Below are 15,461 nucleotides of genomic sequence, written 5' to 3'. Positions count from 1 at the left end.
TATATAGTGAGCTGAACACTTACACTCGCACCAAAACAGTTTGAATTATATATATAAGAGCTCACAAGTTCGAGCACATGCTAATGTCTACATAAAGGATCTTAACATGTGAAAGTTACGATCTTATATATACAACATTCTATATATGACGAGTTATAGATGGTTGCAAATTCATTTTTAGTTGCTAAAAGGTATGGACATTAGGACATACGGCCCCGAGGTTGATGATAATATCCCTCTCATCATATTTTCCTTTAAATTAATTATTCTTTTTTGGTTAAAATTAAAATAATTAAAATAATTATTCTTGGAGGTGGGGTGTAGTGAGAGCTGTCAAAAAAGAAGAAGTGTGCGTACTGAGAGCGATATATCATTATAGGCTACAAAAGAAGATATCATCATCATATATATATGTATGAACACTGAAAAAACTAAATATTATACTTTGTTTGCAGAGACGTGTATGCATCAATGATCAGTCTTGCAATCCTAAAGTTAGGGATTAATTTAAGTGAACAAGAAAAGAAAGCTAAAGAAATACATGAACTCAACTACTTGAAATCTGAAAATGCCCGAATTGGTAAAGTACTATATACAACAGGATATTCGACTTTGTTCTAACCACACATCTTTTTTACTATTCAAATCATAATCCATAAATATACGAACTTATAAACATTTGATAAATAAAAAATACAATAACTCTTAAAGATACATCAAAAAATCGTTTTTAGATAAATAAATAAATTACATTGAGAAAAAATACTTTTATAAAGGTAATAAATATACAGATCCCAAACTAATAAATAGAAATAATGATTCACATATATATATATGCTAACAAATCACGTCAAAAAATATATATGCTAACAAATCACAATTGCCCATATCCGGAAAAAAAATTTTTTGTCCATTTTATGATCTAAATATTCAAATTTTCAAAAGATCTTTTTTTTGTTGCATATATGAATTTGTGTATTAAAAGGAAATTTATATTTATGATCTGGATAGTCAAATGTTATGTACTATTTGTACAAAAACGGGAAGAAAATTAAAGTAATGTATTATTGGCATGAGATCGTGTACATAAATGAAAAATAAACAAATTTAGGTATCGATACAATGAGTTGGCGTATTTCTACACACTTGGGTACCTCTTTTGTCTATTTCTGATTATTTTTTTCTCATAAATAAATAATAAAAGTACCGATTCAAAACAGCATATGCTCAGTAGTACGCAGTGAGTTTATTCCAATTTTATTAATTAAAAAAATAAAAACAAACAAACTAAAACTTAAAAAAAAAGAACTCAGAGAAACAAATTCGATAACAGTTTTTCCAGCTACCGAACGTGATTTTAGCCTGTAATCACGTACATCCATAAAGCAATGTATATCACAGTAGTTCCTTTTAGAATAAGTCAAGCAAATTATCGAGCCCTGTGTCACCTTTCCTAGCTCTTTACTTACATTTGCCCATCTAAAAATAACTTTTACCATTTCTCATTCTTTATCAAAAAAAAAAGCACACTATATAGTATTATAATTAATAATAATATTTAGTGGTTAGAAAGAAACATAACACTAGTTGCATGTAAAATGTACACCTTACACCTTACGTGTCAAAAACTCGAAACAAATATCGTGATATTTATTATTTTACTGAGTCACACCATATTCTGTTGCAGTAATTAATCCTTCTTTTTTTCTCAATGAGACTATAAATTACAAAGCTGAGCATCAACTTTATTCTCCTCTCCATTATTCACTAAAACAAAAAGTAGAAAAAGTTAGAGAGAAAAAGAGAGAATCGGAGAGATGTCGGTGACGTCAACGGTGGAGGAGAACCACCGGAAAAATCCATCGACGGCGGCGGAGAAGACGGCGGAGAAGAGGAGAAGGAGATGGGTGTTCTGGGAAAGAAAGTGGAGGAGATTAGATTACTTCAAATTATCGGCGTCGTTGTTTGTGCATTCAATGGCGCTTTTGGCTCCGTTTTATTTCAAATGGTCAGCTCTTTGGGTTACGTTTTTGGTTTATACGATCGGTGGTTTAGGTATTACGGTGTCGTATCACCGGAACTTGGCTCACCGGAGTTTCAAAGTCCCTAAATGGCTCGAGTATCTCTTTGCCTATTGTGCTCTTCTCGCTATTCAGGTTCATAAATCACCATTTTCTAATTTTTTTTTTTTTTCAGATCTTTGAGATCTTAATTAATTGCTAGTATTAATTAGTAATTAACATTTTTTTAATTAGTAATTAACATTTTTTTGTAATTTAATTAGGGAGATCCGATTGATTGGGTGAGTACACATCGATATCATCATCAATTTACGGATTCAGAAAGAGATCCACATAGTCCTAAAGAAGGTTTTTGGTTTAGCCATCTTCTCTGGATTTATGATTCTGCATATCTTGTGGAAAAGGTAATTTTTTCAAATTTTGCTTTTTTGGGTTTCATTATTATAGAAGTCGTTTTTGTTTATAACCAAAAGAGATCTATATATGGTGAATTGAAATCAGTGTGGAAGAAGAACAAACGTGGATGATTTGAAGAGGCAATGGTTTTATAGATTTCTACAGAAAACGGTGCTTTTTCACATTTTAGGACTTGGGATCCTTCTCTTCTATCTTGGTGGCATGTCCTTCGTCACTTGGGGAATGGTAATTTCAATCTCTAATTGTTTTTTTTTTTGGTTAACAATGAAATTAAGAAAAAAATATTAATCAATTTGGAAATGTATATTTATGTAAATTTTGGGTTGGAATATATGTATATGAACAGGGGGTAGGAGCAGCATTGGAGGTGCACGTGACATGCCTCATAAACTCACTTTGCCATATTTGGGGCACTCGAACATGGAAGACCAATGACACTTCTCGTAATGTTTGGTATGTTCATAACAAATTCAATCTTACATTTTTGGTGTTTGTACAAGAATAATCATTTATGTCCCTTTCTCAAATTATCGAAGTACACATGAATTGTAGACAGCTCCTGTTCTTAAAAAAAAATGCATTAATGTGGAATTGTAATTTAATGTTTGGTAATGTTTGGTTCATTTTGAAGGTGGTTATCGGTATTTTCATTTGGAGAAAGTTGGCACAACAATCACCATGCGTTCGAGTCGTCTGCGAGACAAGGACTAGAGTGGTGGCAGATCGACATTTCTTGGTACATTGTTCGGTTTCTTGAGATTATCGGTTTAGCATACGATGTGAAGCTGCCAACGGAATCTCAACGACGTCGTATGGCTATTGTTCGTTGAACTGCTGCGGGAGAGCAAACAAAAAGAAAAAAAAGGGATCTATTCTATGTAATTAGAATAATTTCTAATCCTAAAAGAGTCATTTGTTTTTTTCTTTTTCTTTTTTTACTTTTGAAGTTTTGGGTAACGCGATGAACGTTTCCGATGTGTTTGGTGTTTGGACCAAGTTGATTAAGATATTTGTCGTAATTTGGTACTTATTAATCCATAGTGGGGGGTAATTTTAATACTTTAATTACTGGTCTCTTTCTCTATGTGAGACTATTTGTTATTATATTTTATCTAAAAATATCTAAATCGTCGTTTACTAGAGAACATGGAATAATATTGTAAAATAAGAAAAGCAAAAGACAATAGACTTTTTTGGAGTTTATACGTTTGTTCGATAGTACATGTGAGGCGAGTATATCTCAAATTGTAACACGAAATAAACGAATTTTTTTTTTAAAAATATCTCAAAAAGCAGTGAAGAGACAGACAGAGTCAGAGACAGAGACTTTTTCAATAAGAATATATTGGTTTTTGGTGTTTGTTGGCTTAAGCAGTGTTTGTTTGGTATATATGTAACAAAGTTTTTATACTACTGACCAGCTTTTCTTTTTACATTTTGAAGTCGATACTTTGTTTTTGACATCACATTGAAGTCGGCACTTTACTGTTGGGTTTTAGTTTGGTTCACCTAATTGAATTTATACTTATACTGCTTAGATATCTTGAAAGAAGGAAAATGTGATCTATCTGTAGATTTTTTTCTTAACGGAGAAGTATTACTTTGACACGAGTGGTCCTAGAATAAAAGAACAAAAAAAGAATTTAATCTTTTAATGGAATCAAAAAATTCAATTTGAAAAGCTGGTTAGGTTATTTATTAATGATATACAGTTATTGAAATTAATGACAATGACCAACTTGATCCTCTTACTCAAAGTTCAAATCCCACAATGGTTAAGCTATTGCCTACTAGCTAATCACCAAACCACGTGAACGTTTAAAAGTTGAATCTTGTCATGAGAGGAGTCTACTTACTTACGTTTCACCATAAGTGTCGTTTTACTATATTTTTGTTTTTGTTATTCTAAATATTGTTGCTTGTATTTGAAATCCAAAAATGAATGCTTGAAAATGGATGTTTTTGTTTTAAATCCAAAAATGAATGTTTATCAAGTCACATCTGCTACAGATAATATATTCTACAAATAACTTTATTGTGATACTGAAATGAGTTAGTAGGTGTGTATTCTCCATATAAGAAACGCTAATAAACATAAGAAACAAAGCATTTTTTGAGATAAAAAAATATAAAATAGAACAATCAATTCGCATGAATAAGTCAAAATAAGAAAAAGGGTAAATTCTTTTCTGTATATGATTGATTTTTGAAGAATAATCGTCACCCAAAACCTAATTGCGGTGTTGTACCAAAGTTAGAAGTTTTTATACATTAAAATTATCTCTCTTTGTGTTTTTTTTGTCTTTCTTGAAGTAAAAGAAAAAAAAGGTCCATGTGAAAAGGCTACACACACCTTATTTATGGACTACAGATGCAAACAAAAGATTTACCTCGCAAAAGCCTACCCTTTGAAATTATCCTTTGCTTCTCGGATAATCCCCAGAGCTTCTGCTTCATCTGCAGTCTCTGAAATGCCTAAAGCCCGACGAATATCTGTATTCGAGCTGCGTAGGAACGGGTTACAAGCTTTCTCCATCTTCACTGTTGTCGGAATCTGACAACAACAACAAAACAAAACACAATAATCAACACTAAGTCAACCAGTAAAATTGAGCAATGCATAAGGATCATTGGTAATGAATGATTCTTTTACCGTAGGTAATTTCTTGCTACGGAGCTCGGCAACATGAGCTGCATAAGACTGGAGTACTTCGTTGTTTGTCTCTATAGACAACGCAAACTTGGAGTTACTCTGCACCCAAATCAATATTAAGTCATTTGAGACCACCCCTTATTAGTTAATTTTTTTTCAACAACACTAAGATACTAAAAATATAACAGACCAGTGTATATTCGTGACCACAGTATATGCTTGTGTCATCTGGTAAAGCTATGATCTTTTGGAGAGAAGCAAGCATCTGCAGAACAAGTTGCAGAGGACGAAGTATACATGAATTGTTCCTGAGAGTTTCGTTCCAAAAGAAAATGTAATTAAGCAGGAAGATAAGAGACATTTGGTGTTTACCTGCTTAGGGGTACCTTCAAAGAGTTTACCACATGATAAGCTAAACAAGGTGTCCCCTGTGAAGATAGCTCGTGACCCTGGAAAGTATAAGCTGATATGACCTGAAAGTAGAAATAAGATGATTAGAAAAAAGAGTAAAATGGGAGACAAAAATGCTTGAGAGGTGCATTGTGCATCCTGAACAGTTATATGTCCAACTAACTTCTGTGAACAAGAGAGACAACACTATCTTCTGTACCAAACCAAGACCACATAAAGAGCACACATTTTCTATTTCCATGCTGTCTATAAGGAAATCCACACATTTGAAACCCAAATCTCCAGTCTCAGATTATGCTCACACATTATGTAGATCTTCAACTACTTCAAAGCGAGAATATAGTAAACTAAAGGCTTAACGGAATGAAACATGCATGGAATATAACATTCAAAGCTTCCAAATGTTAACAATATAAACAACCTTTTGTATGGCCAGGAGTATCCATAACATGGACTTCATGGCCAGCAAACATCCATTTGTCACCATCCTTCAAGGCAATATCAATTCCAGGAATCCGGTCTCTATCTACCGCTGAGCCAATCACCTACATTTCAAATAGGTAGCGTTCTTCACGTTCATCTCCAACAACTTTTTTTATAATGTATCATAACGCAAGAAGAATAGAAAGAGAAGTTATATCTTCCTACCTTTGCACCGTACCTATCTTTTAACTCCAAATTCCCACCAGTGTGATCATAGTGATGATGTGTGTTCAATATATACGTTAGATTTCGACCACTTCTCTGCAACGAATCCATAACAGGTTCAGCTTCAGAAGGGTCAACCACCCCAACTGTACCAGTATCTTCGTCATGCAAAATATAAGCATAGTTGTCCTTAAGACAAGGCACCTGAAAAGAGAAAACACCTGAGAGTTATATTTAATGACAATATGGCCTTAATAAATGGGTTTGTGGAATGAAAATTTGAGAAGCAAACAAATCTATGAACCAAATTAGTTAGTATTGAGAGAAAATGGTTTAGGAAGCTCCCACAGGACACACACACACAAACATACCAGTTCAATCTGCAATGCGGAGAGATTGGAGACACTGCAGAACTTTGACACTCGAATAGATTTACCAGCACCACGCAAAGTCCTAAGAGGTGAAGAGACCAGTCTCATCACTCTGCACACAAGACCCTTTCTGAGGTTAAGCTGTCTCACACATGGTGCAACACATGTCTGAGTTCTTATCTTCTGAAAGAAAGAAAGAAAAAAACGGTAAGATGTTACACATTTATTTCATTCTACTTTGAAAAGGACGAGAAAGTGAACAACGAGATATCAAACAACAAGCTTATGTGCTTATACGAATGCAACTAACGCCATCAAACATCACTGCAAGGATTGATAAAGCAATAGTTTGATATTTCTATTTATAAACACTAAATTTTTCGATTACTAACGCTAATTAGACAAGCTTTCAATCGACCAATTCAAAATTACAATCCTCGATAAATATCTTAGACAATGAATCAAGGTATGAAATTGAAATTAACGAAACGATCATCAACAATTAAGTATATAGATTATGATCAGTTGTACGAGATACACTTCTAAGAATGCACTGGTGAAAGTCAGAAATTTTCCCCTTCTCATGAATCATAATCAAAATTTCAGAATTATAGACTATCAAGTATGATTTCTTCACCAAAAATTTGTGAAGTAATTCAATAGAGAGAAAAAGAACCACAAAAAACAAAAGAGAAACGAAAATCAAACAAACCCCAGAACATCGAAAGAAGGAGATAGCAGAAGAAGCTTTCGAGATGGCTTGCATCTCTCTTTCTTTCTCTGTATCTATCTCGAAGAGAATTCTCTCTTAGATTAAAAGGAATCCTCTTCCTCTCTATCTTCCCAGAGATTCTCTCTTTGATAAGAAAGGATCTTCGAAGAGAAGTGACGGAGAAAGAGCGTCAGAGAGAAAAAGCCGTACAGAGTCGAGGTGCTTTTAGAGAGAGAGAGAGAGATCAAATGCCATAGAACAACCAAAACAGATCGAACCGGACCGGATCGAACCGTACCGAATACTAAACCAAAACATGAAACAGCGAGGCATTCAGGCAAGACGTGTCTTCACGATTATGGGTTTATTTTCAATTTTGTTAGGAAAAATAGTTTCAAAAAAATGCCTAAAGTGCATTTTCTCTCCAAAACGTTTTTGCATTGTGCCGACTAAAAAGCACCTTTCATGTAATTTTTTAAAATTAATTTTGACTCCATGTTCAGCTTCTCACATTTACCGAATTTTTTTACTAATTACTACTAGTCTACTACTATATTATTATCAACCATTTTATAATCAATGTTTTGTCCCGCCCCCCCCCCCAAAAAAAAACGAATAATTTGAAATAAATTACCACATGAATCATGAGTCATGGACATGACGCGAGCACACATGTATTTTAATATTTTTAGTTTGGGAAGACCTATAAAAAGGTATGCAAAGTATATGCAACAATCAAAAATATTTTTAAAATTATGTGTTTATAAACTATACGCGTATGCGTTTGTTTGTACAGTTAACTTTTTAGACCATCTCCAATGAAAATATTTTGGAAGTTATTCATGTTGTATGTATAGAAGTTGTATGTATAGAAAATAATAATTAAATATTATAGAGGTTTTTAAAATAGAAGAGAGAATATCCAAAATCTCTTGTTTTAGAATTTCTCTTTATACATTTAAAGACTTTTCTCTTCATTTTTTACATGATTTCATTTTATATTATTGTTTTGAGAACTCTTATACTGTTCTTCACAATCCATGGTTGGAGATGATCTTATGAAATTATGAAATTAGTGAATTTCATAAGACCATCTCATTCGACCAAAAAAAAACATCTTATGAAACAACTGAATGCTGAAGTATTTGTTTTTCATAAGATGAAGGCTGAATTAGTGAATTTAATGCGACCTATTGAAACAGAAAACAAGTAACTAATGGTTTTGTTCTTTTGACCGATTTTATGATTTGTGGATCAATACTCATGTGATAAACTCAAACCGGGCTTGTGATCCGGTTTTCAGAAAATTATCCGGTTCCAGTGTGAATAAGAAGTCGTGATGTAAGGCGAACCGGGTCGTGTATCACCTTGTTTGATTAATTCCAATATGATGTTCAAATATTTTCAAGCCGAGTTTCTTCCCAACTAAAAGTCAAATCTCAAGAAAATCCTACGAGACCAAAATTCCCGATTCAAACAAACATAAACAACCCCCTGATCTTAATAAACACATACATTTAGGTTATAACCAAATTAAATATCAGCCTAAATTCTTCATTTCAAAATCTTGTTGATGGAGCAATAGAAATACCCATTTTTTGTTTTCCAAGTCGGTCATTTGCATAATCTCATCCTCAACCTCCAAAAATATTTTTAGTTCATTATATTTACTAATCCTAATGAAAATGGTGTGTTAGTCATACATATGATAGATTTATGAACGTTATTATACCATTTGTGTATATATCTCAATTGTAGGGTAAAATAAAGCGGCTTTGCCTTTTACAATATTAACGTTATTCAGTCAATTTTTAATGCAAACATATTACAAATAACTTGTTATAACTCACCGTGTATGAATTTGGCTTTTTTTTTTTGGAACATTTTAATTTGATTATCCACATGTTTCATAACTTTGATGAATCAATCATTTTTGAAAAATCAGATGACTTGCGACATATAGACTTAAGTTTATCACTGTGCCTATGTCACCAACCAATGTTGCAGTAATCATTTACGGTTAAAAAGTATAATTATGCTTCGTTACAAATCACATTTCCATATTTAATAATAAATTCTATTTATTAACGGCAAACCAAAATAAACCAATCTAAACCGAAATCAGAATTTGGTTTAGAGTGAGGCAGCTAGGGCCAAGTCCAATATATTTTTAGTAAAAAGCCGATGTGGACTTGGACAAACCGTGTCTAAGTGAATTTTCTATTCCAAAATCCTACAATATGGTTCAAACTGTTGAAAACCAATTCTTTTGTAGTAAAGTCAAAGTCAAAGTTGATATATGTGTGTGTGTGTCTATACACATAAACCTAGGATAGTGAGACCAGCCTTTCCCAAGTCAAACACTGACATCTCAAAAACCCCTATATATAAGAGTCATTATCGAATTTATTACACATACAATCACAATTTCACAAACCAAGAAGAGACCCTACACTCCCCTAACCAATAGAAAGCTCATTTTTGTTCTCATTTTCCCATTCAAAAATTAGAAGAACTAAAAACTTAAGTATGATGAAGAGACAATTAGGGCTCGTAATTATCTTGGTTGTTATTTTTGTTGGTGTCTTGGACGTTACGCAAGTTGAAGCCATGAGGCCTTTCCCGGAGGCCGTCGATGAGATCAGGCTTTTGTTTCAAGCTCTGCAAAGAGGTCCGGTCCAAGGCTCTGGTCGCAACGGCTGCACAAATATTCCTCGTGGTTCAGGCAGATGCCGCCACGGCTAAGCTGTCATCCGAATCTTCTTCCTCTTCATCATTCTTTGATTCCTTTTTTTTCTTCTCCACATTTGTGTGTTACGTACATAATTACATTTACGTAATTTTACGATAGCTTTAGTCTTTAGACTTGGTCTCATAACACTTGAATTGTTATCTACGGAATCTTCATTAGTTTTTTTATTTTAATTGTTTGTGCAGTGACTCAACACAAACATGTTTATTCTTTTTCGCTATTCACCAAGTTGGTCAAGAAAATAGCATGTAATAATCAATAGATTTTACGTTCTAAAAAAAGAAACTTTATTGGACTTTTCGGCTTGAAAAGGCAGACAATACAGTGGAATAAATTCAAGAATTTGACTTATAATTTTACCAAAAAAATTCACATAACACAGCAACATGCTCTTTATATACAGCGTCTGAATAAAAAGCCGTTCTCATGGCAGTGTATACCCGTTTCCCACCAACACCTGTGTGAAACTGCCTATGTTCTGTAGCCAAGCATCAAATGCTTGTAATAACGACCCCGAATGATTCTTTGCCACCAATATTTGGTTGAGCTCCAATAACTCATTTTCATTCGCTCTTGGATGAGCCTGTAACACGAATCACGGGGTTGTGTGAGAACTGAAAAACAGCAGAGATTTAAAAGAGCAGATCCATGGGAGAAGAGAAGAAAAAGTTTGCTCACCATCTAACAAGACATCTTTTAATGCCTTGAGATATAGGACGGAAGAAAGATGGATCTCGTTGAGTATATAGTATCCCAACCTAGAACAGAATCAACCCTTTTTTTAGGAACATGGGTCTCAAAAGTAGTGTCCACCGATCAAGAAAAGATAGAACTTTTTACCTCAACCAGTGCCATTGCAGAAGGGTCTTCAAAAATTTCAAGGCTATAGTCACCCAAATAATTTACCTATAGAACCATTGATGCTTATACATTATCAGTGATGCTATAATCGTTGGTTTCCATATCTGATAAGGTAAAAATGAAACAAACTTTGGCTTCATTTCCATTAAGGGTCTAGAAGAGTTGGTACCGCGAATTCTGTATTGACAAGAGCTTGGACAAAATCCATCAGCTGAATTTTAGCCCACTCGGAGCAGTGAGTAGGATCCTCAGTACGCGGCGGATGCCTCCATGGAGCACCAAAACGTAATCTTTCATCCGGAATGCTTCCCTTTTGTGCATCACTGGCATACCGTTGAAGCCGCAACAAAGCTTTTTCCATTGCAGGATTAACCACAGCAATCTATACAAGAAAAGAACAGATAAGACATACTGGGACAAACTTTTATATGTAATTTGAAACCAATTGCAAGCAATCATTTTAAATGAGCTTACTTGTAGATATGCTAAGTATGCATCCACAATATCTTCAAATGTACCTGCTTTGTTTCCCATCAAACTGAAAAAAGCAAACTTTGGGTCACATTTCAAAAATGAAAAACGGAGTTTGATGCCTTTTGAGGACGGACAAAACGCATAAGTGATAAGAAGATAGAAAAATTTATGAGAGAATACAAAGAACAGAGAACCAATACCTTTGGTAATGATTACTTTGCTTAAGTGCATAAAGCTCGAATAGATGCCGAGAATTGGCACCCAAAACATCAGCAATGATAGTCCACTGCAATTCCAAGCTTATGTAAGAATTCTATTATATACGGCAGTCACTTAACTAAATGTAAACAATAAAATGTTAGCAGAAAAGACCATTCAATTTTTCTATTTTGTAATATTGTTTGTTTTAGTAAAATGTCACACTAATGATCAATTTTATGGGTTCATTAAACAAGCATGCCATTACCTACAGCATTTTCTCACCTCCGAAGCGCTGAAGTAATCAGGAACCATATGTAATTTGGCTTCTTGAGGAGTCCATCCAAATGTCTACCAATAAAACAAAGCCAAAATGCAATGTTAAAGAGGATAATGCCGGTAAAAATTTTACTTTTGGGTTAACTAGAAGAGTGGGATTTATGCAGAATCCATAGTTTAGTGAGAGATAGATGTGTAGCTTCTATACCTCACGAGAGATGAAGATGTCTGGAAACCCGAAGTCAACAAAGGCTTGATATGAGTAGTAGCTGTCATGATATAAATTTCCGATATCAGAGATAATGATAAAAAAAGGTTAATAAGAGTTTCGGAAAGGAAAATGACTATTCAGAATCTCTGTGACAAAGTGACATGCTAAAAAGTGATACACAAGTCCAGTGAGACCAGGCAATCATCAGAATGCAACAGCTTGTACATATAAAACCCAATGAGGCAAACAAAAAATGGACCAACCTATCGGAAGTCACGAACAGGACAGGTAAACAGCGCTCATTTGCACCTAACGCTATTATTCTCCATAGAAGATTGTCATGGTACATTGACGCTGAAACTGTTGAATCATCAGTCTGAATAGCACTCTTCAAGATTTCAATGTTGTTTAAAACCAGCTTAGGCTGCCAAGTAAAACAAGAAACAAAGACAAACAAAAACTAAGCCAGCATGAAAGTAACATCGACAGTTTCGCAAAATGTTTCCAGATGATACAGCCACTGTTTAACTACTCATAAGCTCGAAAGATTCAGTGACCTAAGACAAAAAAACTAGTACTTATCCATTCCATTACCTGGAAGAAACCAATCTCTGCAGCTTGTGACAACAACTGGAGCAGTAGCAACGGCCAGTCAGTACAAGAATTTGCTAATGTTCTCGAAAACCCATTAGTTCGATTTAGATGGGCAATGGCATTGGCTCTCCAACTCTGGTGCATCCTTATTACCTCTCTCGCCAATCTCAACGCAAAGGCGGTCTCTCTATAGTACGAAGCTTCTTCTACAGACAAGCTATCACCTTTCTCTTCCAATTCGAGCAACCCATCAATCTCATCGGCATTTTGTCGAACAGATAGCGCATAAACGGCCCGTTCCCAGAGAAACGAAACGGAGACTTTCTCCGGGACGGCAACGTTATAGCCCTGAAGTATACGGCGGAGTGAGGTGCTAAGACCATACCATTTGTTCATTGTAGCGAATATCTGCTGCGAGCTTATACTCCCAAGCTTGATAGCTTTGTGGCTCATAGATTCAAGACAATTCTCGAGCTGGGTTTTGCAATTCGACAACAATGGTGGGTCACAGCTGGTCCAAGACGCCCATGGATATGATTGTTGGTGATCTGGATGGTGTTCCGTTACCGATTGCGCAAAATCTACATAGCCAGCGATATGAGGCCCTTTGTTCCAGTCTCCGAGAAGACCTAAAAGAATTGAGATCGGAACCAATCAAAGCTTTGATCTTTTGAAACAAAAAAATGAAATTCAGGGATTCAAAAGGGAAGATTTACGATCGAGAACTAGGGTGGTTTTGCCGACGCCACGAGGACCATGGAGGATAAGCGGCTGAGGAACACGGTGGCGTTGGACATGGTTGTTGAGAACGGTTTCTAGAAGCGGCCTTGGAATTATCTTCCAAGGTTTATTCACCATTTCTCTGCTTCTTCGTCTTCTTCTTCCTCTTGCCTTTAGCGAGAGAGAGAGAGTGTGGGGTTTATGGACACTCCCAAAACTCGGGAAAATGTTCAATCGAAACTATCAAAGGGTTTAAGCGTTTAGAAATCTCGCCAAGGAAGATCAAACTTCAAATCGAATCAAATCTGAACCGGCTTATGCAATCTGAATCGGTTTAGTTTTCTAACTCGGTTATTTGTATCGGATACGAATAATATTGAGACGTTAACCATATAATAACCGGAGCAATCCTTCGATAACCGTTTTCTCTCTCACGACTTCTGGGTGATTGGCACAACCACCGGATTTCTGTGATTTCTCCGGCCGACGTCGGGCTCCGGCATCAGCTGTACTTTTCTCTCTTCTCTGTTATTTAGTTTGTTAATTTTACAATAAAACTCATGTTTTTCCTTTCTCTCATGAGAGAGTATTTATGCAATTATTGCATTTCTTTTCTCTTCCTCTTGAAGAGCGATGTCCGATGGTTGATCCCTTATCTTTTTGGATCAATTTTGTCAGTGCTAATCCATTTGAGTGAAAACTTTGGTGGTTGTTTGAAATTGTCCTCTTCGGATGATTTCCGATTCCTTAATGATATTCATAATTATTGTTTTTTTAGATTTTGTCTTAAATCCTCGTTAACGTGGAGTGATGCAATACAATATCGATTTCAATTTACTGCATTTGGCGTGAATTATGCATTAATTACTTCTCAAAAGAATTTATGTACTCAAATGGCAATTTCGACATGGTTCATCTTTGCTGATTTTCTTTTGAATTTGAAGAAACCTTTTATGTGCATGTGTGTTTTTATTATTGGTGGAGGATCCTCTTCGTTGGATTTGTTTACTAGTGGTCATCTGTTACGATTCAAAAAAAGGCTTTGGTTGGGATCGGGCGTTTCACAGATCAAGTCGGAAGGAAAAGGAAGTCAAATTTCTTTAAATTGATTTTGAATAAGAAGACAAGATCAAAGCTAAACCTTTATAGAATGAATTGGATACGGAATCCTATGTATCTAATTGTGGAAACAAAGCTTCAAACAACGGAAACATTAGGTTTTATGATGCTGTGTATAATTACGAGTTTTAGCCAAAAATTGCTAGCCAAACACACAATTCGCATTAGGAAAAGAATGATTTCAGAGAAGGAAAATAATAGATTTAATATTTCGTTAGCGAATAAGACTTTACTTCGGAAAGCATCGTCAATTTACTATTCATGTTATATCATTCTTAATATATGCCGCATATATCTGCTTTTATGTATGTTTTCCGGAAGTTTTGTATATTGACTTTGTAATCTTAATTTGATATCAATGAAATTATTTGCCGAAAAAAAAACATATAATAACCGGGGAATCACTGATCGTTTGTTTGTTTTGATTATAGTATTACACTAAATTAATAACCAGTAAAGACGAGTTAGGAAAAGGGAACCAAAACCTTATTGAATTTAAGGTAGAATCCGGTTAATCAAACATAACCATTAATTTGTAAAATAATTAACGAACTTCTATAAGACAATGAAACACGTATATGCTTTGAATACACATATGATACAAGGAACAGTTTAACATTGCCCAAAAAACAGAATTGGGGTCAAAATTCACGTGGGTGCTTTAACCGTGGCACGAGCCCGAGCCCGAGCCTTTGGGGATATGGGAGCAACCATTCCTACCGGAGCCAGGAACCGAACCCTTCTGCAACGACTCGAACACGAACCGGATCCTACTATCCACGGTGGTTCGTAACAGCCTTGTGGCTCCTACTTGTTTGGCGTCCAAGAAAATCACTAAACTTGCAAGTAAAATCACTCCAATGATCACTTGTTTCTTCAACATCACTTTTCTCTTTTGAACTGATGAAATAAAGAGTCAACAATTTGTAAGGTCTTGCTATTTGTTTCGCATTGAGATTGAGTAGTCTTTATAATTCGAGTATGAGTTATATATATATAGGGGGACTTCATTTTTTGGTC

The 15,461-nt window shown here is 34.9% G+C and overlaps 5 protein-coding genes across 5 annotated transcripts; 2 read left to right on the top strand and 3 right to left on the bottom strand.

Annotated features, from left to right (window-relative positions):
• Positions 1–1,751: 1,751 nt before the first annotated feature.
• Positions 1,752–3,561, top strand: LOC18027161 (delta-9 acyl-lipid desaturase 2). Its single transcript, XM_006410205.2, has 5 exons — positions 1,752–2,156; positions 2,285–2,425; positions 2,523–2,663; positions 2,785–2,891; positions 3,070–3,561. Exons 1-5 carry the CDS (start codon positions 1,818–1,820, stop codon positions 3,266–3,268), a joined length of 927 nt encoding a protein of 308 aa, XP_006410268.1. The 5' UTR covers positions 1,752–1,817; the 3' UTR covers positions 3,269–3,561.
• Positions 3,562–4,604: 1,043 nt separating this feature from the next.
• On the bottom strand, positions 4,605–7,466 carry LOC18027160 (hydroxyacylglutathione hydrolase 2, mitochondrial). The gene is made up of 8 exons (XM_006410204.2): positions 7,234–7,466; positions 6,522–6,704; positions 6,151–6,354; positions 5,924–6,047; positions 5,464–5,564; positions 5,282–5,356; positions 5,092–5,190; positions 4,605–4,992 (listed from the first exon to the last, which is right to left on the bottom strand). The coding sequence occupies exons 1-8, from the start codon at positions 7,285–7,287 to the stop codon at positions 4,840–4,842; spliced, it is 993 nt and encodes a 330-aa protein (XP_006410267.1). The 5' UTR covers positions 7,288–7,466; the 3' UTR covers positions 4,605–4,839.
• Positions 7,467–9,688: 2,222 nt separating this feature from the next.
• On the top strand, positions 9,689–10,182 carry LOC18027159. The gene has a single exon (XM_006410203.2). It carries the CDS (start codon positions 9,763–9,765, stop codon positions 9,976–9,978), a length of 216 nt encoding a protein of 71 aa, XP_006410266.1. The 5' UTR covers positions 9,689–9,762; the 3' UTR covers positions 9,979–10,182.
• Positions 10,183–10,281: 99 nt separating this feature from the next.
• On the bottom strand, positions 10,282–13,534 carry LOC18027158. Its single transcript, XM_006410202.2, has 11 exons — positions 13,319–13,534; positions 12,603–13,231; positions 12,272–12,432; positions 12,006–12,066; positions 11,804–11,869; positions 11,521–11,606; positions 11,321–11,384; positions 11,016–11,228; positions 10,826–10,891; positions 10,664–10,743; positions 10,282–10,568 (listed from the first exon to the last, which is right to left on the bottom strand). Exons 1-11 carry the CDS (start codon positions 13,458–13,460, stop codon positions 10,457–10,459), a joined length of 1,680 nt encoding a protein of 559 aa, XP_006410265.1. The 5' UTR covers positions 13,461–13,534; the 3' UTR covers positions 10,282–10,456.
• Positions 13,535–15,087: 1,553 nt separating this feature from the next.
• On the bottom strand, positions 15,088–15,379 carry LOC112081642. The gene has a single exon (XM_024148480.1). The coding sequence runs from the start codon at positions 15,322–15,324 to the stop codon at positions 15,103–15,105; it is 222 nt and encodes a 73-aa protein (XP_024004248.1). The 5' UTR covers positions 15,325–15,379; the 3' UTR covers positions 15,088–15,102.
• Positions 15,380–15,461: the final 82 nt, after the last annotated feature.

This window comes from Eutrema salsugineum, unplaced genomic scaffold, assembly GCF_000478725.1.
Source record: "Eutrema salsugineum unplaced genomic scaffold, Eutsalg1_0 scaffold_10, whole genome shotgun sequence".
NCBI lineage: Eukaryota > Viridiplantae > Streptophyta > Magnoliopsida > Brassicales > Brassicaceae > Eutrema > Eutrema salsugineum.
Note: the sequence above shows the minus strand (reverse complement) of the source record. Positions and strands in the feature narration are given on the sequence as shown.